The sequence below is a fragment of the Dendrobium catenatum genome, unplaced genomic scaffold (genome assembly GCF_001605985.2).
Source record: "Dendrobium catenatum unplaced genomic scaffold, ASM160598v2 fragScaff_scaffold_1022, whole genome shotgun sequence".
In the NCBI taxonomy this organism is placed as follows: Eukaryota; Viridiplantae; Streptophyta; class Magnoliopsida; order Asparagales; family Orchidaceae; genus Dendrobium; species Dendrobium catenatum.
Window position 1 is genome coordinate 2,584,700 of NW_021319484.1, and position 9,172 is coordinate 2,593,871.

General features: G+C 33.0%; 1 protein-coding gene across 2 annotated transcripts in view; it reads right to left on the minus strand.

Moving 5' to 3' along the window:
- LOC110107693 (polygalacturonate 4-alpha-galacturonosyltransferase) overlaps window positions 1-8,934 on the minus strand; it is a 22,138-nt gene extending 13,204 nt beyond the window's left edge. For both annotated transcript variants that reach the window (XM_020838029.2, XM_028697953.1), the window contains exons 1-3: window positions 8,774-8,934; window positions 8,553-8,684; window positions 7,205-7,239 (exon numbers count right to left, since the gene is read on the minus strand). In XM_020838029.2, the coding sequence (XP_020693688.1) occupies window positions 7,205-7,239; window positions 8,553-8,684; window positions 8,774-8,846 (240 nt within the window). In that variant the 5' untranslated portion in view covers window positions 8,847-8,934. The remainder of the gene's footprint in view (window positions 1-7,204; window positions 7,240-8,552; window positions 8,685-8,773) is intronic.
- Window positions 8,935-9,172: the final 238 nt, after the last annotated feature.

Here is a 9,172-nt window from a genome sequence, read left to right on the forward strand (position 1 = left end):
TGTAGGTAAACAGGATACGAGGCATTGAAGGTGAATTAGGCACATAGTTTCAATGTGTGCAAGCTTGTAGAAGAGAAATCAATTTAAAAGAACTTCTAAAAAGATTAAAAGGAAAGTAATATTTTCATTCAAATTTTTATTTAAATTGATATGAAAGATATTAACAATTGGTAAAATTTTAACGATTTCAAAATTTTATTTACTTTAAGTTATATATGAGATTGTTTCCATCTAACAAGGCATTAAAAATGTACGAACTTCAAGTGTCAGATCCTCCACTTCTGGACATGGTTTAAAATTGCGCAATATAAGGCTCGTCTTGAGGCCCGCCTTTACGCAATTCCAGTAAAAAACGCCTCGATGCTTATGCCTATGCTTACGCCTCACACTATATATATATTAAAACTTGCATAAATCTTGAAGTAAATGCCCAACATTGGACTCTATAGGAGAGGAGGAAGGGGAGAGAACAGTTCATCATAATGATGATTCAAATGAAGAACCCCTTAGTGATGACAATGCTAATGACTTATGAGTTTTTATGCGATATGTCATTGCTATTTATTTTTAGAAATTGGAATTATATGTTAATAAAAAGCATACTAGGATTTGGGAAATATAGAATTTTGAGTTGAACTATATTTCATGTTGTCTTATTATTGGGATATTTTGATTTCACTTCATATCTTATGTTTTTTTATGTTTTATGTTATTCACTCATTAGTATATAAAAAATTTATTATTTTCTGTTTACGCAATCTTTTGATTTTGAGGCTTACGCCTCAAAATGTCTTGAGGCTTACGCCTCGCCTCACGAATGAAAAACGCCTCAATACCCGAATACGCAATTTTAAACATTGCTTCTGAACATAATTTCTTTACATAAAGTTCCTTTTAGATATTATAAAATTCAATGTATAGCCCTAAGATATAATTCTTTAGGATTATGCATGAATTGACGCACCACGCCAACAACACAAGCAATGTCAAGTCTAGCATATGATAAGTAGATAAGCCTTTCACAAGTCTTTAAAATGATGTTTTTTTCTATGATATGTCTTCTAGAGCATCCCCAAGTTTATGATTAAATTTTATGAGGCTCTCAACAAGCTTGTATCCCAACATGCCTATTTCTTTCGCAAGGTTTATTATGAATTTCTATAGTAGTATATAGATCCAATAGTAAAACTATGCAAATTTAACACTAAGGAAGTACTTCAACTTATCTAATTCTTTGACTTCAAATTCATGGAGTAGCCTTTTCTTTAAAATCTTCATACCTTCCAAGTCAACTACATATAGGATGATGTTGTCGACATCAACTAATAGTGCAATGACTCCCATTTAAGACAATTATTTTATAAATAATGGTTGCCTTGACTCTATTTGTATATTATGTTGGACATTAACTTAGTGAATCTTTGAAACAATACCCTTAGAGTAGGCCTGTAGGGGTGTCAATATTTGACACGACCGGGTTCGGGTTCAACAATTCGACCCGCTTCAAAAAATCGGGTCGGGTTCAGGTTAACCCTTTGACTTGAAATTGACTCGTTTTTTACCCGAAAACCCGTTTTTGACCCGAAAAGCAGAGTTTGACCCGTTTTTTCATCCGAAAACTGGTCATTCGGGTCATGTCGGGTTGACCCGGACCCGAGCAGGTCGGCTTCGGGTAGGGGTGTCAATATTTGACATGACACGAAAACCCGACCCAGAAAATCCAGGTTGGACTTGACCCATTTGAAAAACGGGTCGGGTTCGGGTTTGCAGATTTGACCTGTTTGAAAAACGGGTTCGGGTTCGCAGAGTTGACCCGACGGGTGAATACTGTCGGGTCAATTTCGGGTTCGACCCGAACCCAACCCGTGACTCGAAATTGACACCCTTACCTTAGAGATTACTTAAAATCATATAATATTTTCTTTAGGTTAGCTTTTTCTGTGTTGAGCTAAACCCAAGTGCGACCTCCATATAGATTTCATCATGTCAGTGTAGCCTTTGCCTCTAGTCTACTTTATACCTTACAAAGAGCCATCAGATTGGTACTTTATAGCCTATGCCCTATTTTTTTTTCTTTTTGGTAGTGTCACCAATTCTAATATTTTATCCATTAAAAAAGCTTACATTTATTCTCTAATAGCATTATTCAAATTCTCATTATTTAATCTTTTATAGATAATTTTAGGGATAGAAATAGTATAGAGGTTAATAAGAAATGCTTGGTGAATATGAGAAAGAATTTTCGACAATAAGAAAAAACATTATGGATGTTTAGTTGAAGTACCATTATTTGCAGGTTCAATGGTTCGCTAAGTGAGTTCAATGCAAATAACTGGAATTAGACTTGTGTCGATTAAGATTCCTTCTTCCCCAAGTAAACCAATAATGACAAAGTAGAAAATAATTATGATATAAGCTTGACTTGTGTAGAAGTGGATGATTCTAAAGTAGAGTTATTTTTTAGGGTGAGGTGTAAGGAAGGGCAATCTAGGAGAAAGAATTCATTGGAAAATAATATTTGTTCATTGGGGCAAATTAGAAATCCTCACTGAAAGTGACATCAGCAGAGACATATTTTTGTTGGAGGATGATAATATTTGTACCCTCTTTTAGTGGAATAATAGCTAACAAAAATACATTTAAATGCTCTTGGATCATATTTTCCTATATTTTGAAGATGTATATAGACAAAGAAAATACTTTCAAATATCTTGAGACTAAGATTATTTGAGATGTTGAAGTGAGAAAAGAAATTGGGTAAGACTTGAGTAGAGATTTAAAAACCTAGAACCCTTATAGGTAATCAGTTTATGATGTGAGCATCTATAAAGGCAGCTTCCCCTCAATATTATTTTGGAATATTCTTTTAGAAAAGGAGAGCTCTTGTGGTCACAAGTAGATGATCGTTCTCTAGTTCAACAACCTTATTTTGTTAGGATGTGCATACAAAGAAGAATTCATATATTATTCTTTTTTCTTGAAAAATAGAAAGAGAGAATGGTTAAAAAATTCTTTGGCATTGTCGGATTTGACTTCCTTAACTTTGACATCAAACTAATTTTTTTATCATATTGAAAAAGGAAGAAAATATGGTACTCAAATCATTTTTGGATTTTAGTAGACAAAACTATAACACACATGTGCAATCATCAGTAAAGGACGCAAAACACCCGAGCCATAAATGTGCTAGGTAATACAAAGTATGAGGATCCGATGACATAGACAAACATGACACAACCACAATAAAATGACATAACGATAAAAAGTAGGACACAACACATAATAGACACAATGCTATATTTTATAAATTATAATTATAAAATATGCGATTTATAATATTTTCTACTAACAGCGTCACCGTATGAAGTATAATATAATATCACATACATATACTTTCCAAAGAGAACATAATATTAATAATGCATGGCAATTATTATTTATTAATAATACTCTAATATTAATAATTATTAATAAGAAAAAAGACCAAAATAGTCCCTCGACTATTAATAAATGGCTAATTTAATCCCAATTACCATGCTGTCACAAATTGGTCCCTCGATTATTGAAAATTAATTCAAAATGGTCTCCACGTTAAATTCATTTTTTGATTTAATTGGAGTTACTAAGAAGTTGGAAGTGTATAAATATAAGATATAATAAATTAATACAAAATATGTATAAACTAATTTAAAGAGTATGATGTATTTTTTCATAATATCATTTATTTCACTCACATATATTAAATCACACAACTATAACTTTATGTAATAATACAAGTGACATCACACAAATAATATAAAAAATATAATTTCATTCCCTTGCACTATCTAAAGGGCCTCAACTTTATTGACTTTTAGCGTCAACTTTATCTTTTAATTTTGGTCTTAGGACCATTTGGAATCAATTGCCAATAGTCAAGGAACCAAATTGGAGCATTGTGATACTTCGGGATTGAATTGGTCATTTACTAATAGTTGGGGAACTATTTTGAGTTTTTCTCATTTAATAATCATTGTCAATAGTTATACATTTACGCATTGATTGATAAGGCTTACGCATTCTTTTCCTAATATAACACTGCATCTTAAACCACTACTTAATTTTTGGATAGATAAAAAAGTTAATGAATAATTTAGAAATGTGAAGGCAAGGTTTAGAAAAGCAAAATTGAGAACTAAGGTATTTTGCCTTAGTGAGGCTCGAACCAAAAAAGAATTTTAAAAAACATAAATTAAACTAATTCATAAATATGCCTTAAACCATCAACAAACTTACCTAGTTCATCACCATGAACAACAAAATCATTTGTATTAAGAAAATACAAAGATTTAATAAAAATTAAGAAAGTCATTCGTATTTTTTTCTAAAAAAAGAAAAAAAAAAACTTACCCTAAAGATTCACAACACAGGCATGTGCACGAATGCCATGCATGCGATCACAACACTCACAAACACCTCCACACATGCAAACACCTCCTCACACATTCTCTAGCACAACATACTATGCTCTTGCTCTGCTCGCTTGACTCTGTAGCCAGCCTCTCTTAATTCTCTTGCTCAACTTCACAGCCATCCTCTCACTTGACCCTAATCCTAAACCTACAAGCTTGACTAGAAAAGAAATATAAGTTATATTAACTATTAAGTATATTATAAGAATAATAACCTAAAAAAAAGCTTTTGTATAGACTCATTAATTTGAAGTGTCTGACTCAAATGCCATGAGGCATCAAGCCTCAAGTTTAAGCAAAAACAAATGCGTAAGCCTTAAGTGGACCAAAGAGGCATATCCTTAAGGCATTTTTCCTATGCCCCGTCGAGGCATTTATGCCTCAACTACCATTTTAAACAGTATGTAGATGACATTTTGAAGTGTAAGGAATTTATTAATAAGAATGTCTCATTGGCCAACAATGATTGTCAAGGATCTATTACAAATAGTTATTTTCTTGTTGCTTGGATAAGGATTATGCGAAATAAATTTGGAGTACTTTGTAATTTGTGAGTAATTTGTTTTATGGTGAGTAACTCTTAAATTAGTAATCCAAAGTTGAGATTGGGGATCTCCAAAACTTTAACAGCATGCGAAAAAGAAATAATACCTAAGAACACAAGAGAAATAGTACACATTGTGGGAGTCTTTTCTAGTAATACCAATAAAATTTTCAACTTTCTTGTTTCATCTTTTTGGAACTCAATCGATGATTCTTTAGCATTACATCATTTCACATTTGTATTGTTATGCTTCCTCTGCTAATACTATTTAGCTTTTGCTTGGCGGCTTGTTAGAAAGCTTCAAACATCTTTCTTTTGTATTTTGAGCTTTTTTGCAATATGTGTGCCATTGATAATCTCTATTGATCATCTTTGTTAGGTGTGGTTGCTTGAGCTCCTCAAAATAAAATTTTTGAATCAAAATGTTTGATTTTAGAACCTTCCATGGAGTTATTGGCAATCATAACTACCCCATCTCCTTTCCTCCATTGGAATGATGGCAATAACTTGATTTAGAGAACATAAATTCTACTTTCCAAGAATTCATACTCTTATAGCATTAGGCTCAATAAAGTACAACATTCAATCTTTTTTGACAAACCTTTCAAGGAGGATTTTATCTTTACTACATTTCATTTGGAAATATTAATAATGATCCATCTCTTGCTAAAGGCCTTCTAGCAAATTGGAGAATTCCGCGATGGGATTATTCTATGATGGATTTCCCTCCTTTCTTTGCAATCAAGTTCTTGATTTTAATCTCAAAAAAAAAAGTTCTTGATTTTAATCTCATAGATTTGGCACATATGGAAGACTTTAGAATACGTTTGATTTTCCATATCCCAAATTTTCTTTGTTGAATGAAATCACATGCAGATGTCACTTATTTTAGAACTATAGGGTTCCATAACTAGCGCATTGCCATAGAATCATGTTCATCCCAAGTACTGAATGTTGGATTACCTTGTTGAGGTCTCATGTCAAGTAAATGGCCCAATTTTCCTCTTCCCTTCAAGAAGGTATGAACCAATTGTGACCACTAAGGTAATTATTTTCATTTAAACGATATGTTGAATGGATGTTTTGTAATTCTATCATTAAATTTGAGCTCTCAATCTCGATTCCAAGAGATTAAGGGAACATGAATATTTTGTAATTCATGAGAAAGAAAAATACAATAGTAATTAGTTACAAGGAGATATAAGGATATGGATAAAGTGACTATGATGATCAATGCAACTGAAAATATTAGGTAGAATGAAAAGAGACTTGAGGTGATGAAAGCTTGTAGATCCTAGGGAATGTGCGATGAAGGTTGTGGCTTATAGAAATGCTAGGAAAAAAAAAGCTTAAAGCTCTGAAATAATTATAAGAAATGGTTATACGCATGGTATTTATATAATCTTATGTGAGCTTTCATTAGAAAGCATATAAAATCAAGGAAGAATAGTTACAATAATTCATGAATTGATGAGAAGGTTGAATAATAATTATTATAGTTCATGAATTAATGGGATAGCAGTACTACTCGCACATATCATTGATGTGGAATGAACTGTATAATTAAGGTAGAAGACTATTGAGTTCACTGGAATATTGATGGAGGTGGAATTAATGGAGGCAAAATTGTTGGAAGTGAAATTAATGGTGGCAAAATTGATGGTGGTGGAACTTATGGAGATTCATTTTTCCACATCTTTGATTAATTTAATCAATTTTATATTGAATCAATTAGGAAAAGTGGGGAAAGGAGAATAAGAACATAAAGCTAGTTTAAATTCATCCAGGAATTCACTATCTTAGATAAGAAATATCTCGTTTAAGAAAGACGAGACTTCCAACAAAAAAATACAAGAAATCAGCCTCCTAAGTCAAGCCCACTTCTGGAGAAGATATCAACTAGCTGCCAACAAGTAACACAAAAACAAGCTAAACAAGTAGGTTTGCCAAATCTCCTATTGCAATCAAATTCATAAGTAAATCCTATTGGAATCAATTTCATAAACATGCAGTTGCAAGGATGAATGACTGGAAATTTCAATGTCATAACTCCTAAAACTTTCTCAAAATGTTGTTTTAGAATTTGTCAGTACAATAGTCCATAGCTACAGCAAGTGAGTAGAGATGGAGTAAAAAACTAATAGATTTACAAATTTCAAAAAAAAAGGGGGAAAGAAAAACTGAAGAACTTTTAGGGTAAGGAAAGTACCACTTTGTTAGAAACACTTGCAATGTTGCTCCTCTCTGCATGAAAAAATTATACGTATAAAAAGAAGGCACACGATGTAGAGTGATATGAAGCAAGTAAAGTTTGCAAGCATATACAAAAGTTGAATGGAAGCATTTCAAGGAAGTAATGTGCAAAATTTAGCTAAATAGAACAGGTGAAAGCATACTCCTAATATTTCCCACTAAGCCGCGTTATATTTAAGAATAAGCAAACTTGATTTCTGGTCTAAAACAATATGCCAAAATTAAGATCTAACACATAAACAAAAGATTGGCACTTGCTTAAATTTTTTTTAAACCATAAAATAAGCTCATGAATTGTGTGAGGAATATAGATGCTGATTAACATAATAAATACTATTGTCAGTACTTTGGAAGGATGCCAAAACAATATCAATTCATCAGAATACCGTTGGTGTATTCAGTGGAATGGCTTGACAACAGGAATCAACATTCAGTGTTTGCCGCAACTTGCAGGGAGATTCTTTTTCATAAGCGCACAATTATGCCAAGAAAAATATAGAACAACATACACCAATATACTCAATATCTCATACTGTTGCCTAAAAGGATACTCAACAAGCATGTATGCTAGAAAAAGACAGATGCAATGGTGCATCACACAATAATGGGGAGTAGAAGAAAACATTAACTGCTATGCGCATGGGAAAGATCATACATAGCATTCTAAAAGATAAACATTATTTATGGAAACCAGCGTAGCAGAGACTATTTTAGTGAGAAAGTTTATGGAGAGTAATAGCCTAGCTTCATGATTTTGTATCATTAATCTTCCATGGAATTAGCATATTTTGCTAATAATGAAGCTTCTAAACTTTAGCAAGATCCAAAAAGCTCCATAGTCAAATTCAGAATTTTATGTTTGCAAACTTTACAATTTTCAGAAACAGACTGCACAAATATAAACGATCTATTAAGAAAGATCAACTTCAGTAAGAGCAAACGGTATTAGATATGATTCAAGTCTTTCCCATTAACAAGGTAGTCATCAAGTATTCAATATTCATCAAGTAGTAAATGAAAAACAAAAAAGACAAGACTTTGGGCCAGTTCAGCATTCCTAATCTGATCAGCATTTTCATGAAGAAAACCGGACTCTCAACAGCACCCTCGACTGAGAATAACACTTCGGGATCAGAACTAGATAAGAACTTAAAGCGCCCAATTACCACATTGATTTCTCCAATTTCTATACAAACGTTGCAATAAGATAAATGTGCACTAAAGCCGAATCCGAATCCCATGGCGCAACTTTCAGAGTCGCCACAATGTGAGGAAGAAAATTTTCAATTACAGAATAGACTTACGATCTGTCACGGGAATCTGATCTCCAAACACCGCGGAGAAAAGGAGAGGTGTAAGAAATAAACGGATTAGCATGTGGCCGACGGTCATGTCGGAAGTACGTTTCGTTGGAACCATGGCGGTCGACGGCAGCCCTACGGAATCCAAAAGAGGAAGAGAATAAGAGGTTATGGCGATGGAGGGAATGAGCAGTGAGACCTGGAGTTTAGGGTTATGACACTACCTGATCTATAGCGGCCTGAGATCAAAAAGGCGATGCACCTAATTCTTGGTTGCCGACTTGCCGTCGTCTTCATTGAATCGGTAGTCAGGGCAATTCTCGCAGCGTGTCGTCGGAACGGAAGAGCTGAATGATTGGGATAAATATTTCATGGAAATACACCACTCTTCTTGGCCTATTGGTTGAGAGCTAAGGCTTCCAACTAAGAGGTAAGATACGAGTCTCTCTGTGTAGTGTATGAGTTTGCCTTAAATGACCTAAATGTCCCCAAAAAAAAAATATTTCATGGAAACACGAAATAAATACTCTAAAAAAAATCAAATTACATAAATAACATTTTTTAATAAAATTATATATTTAATATTTAAAGATAAAAAAATTATATATTAATATATATTGTGA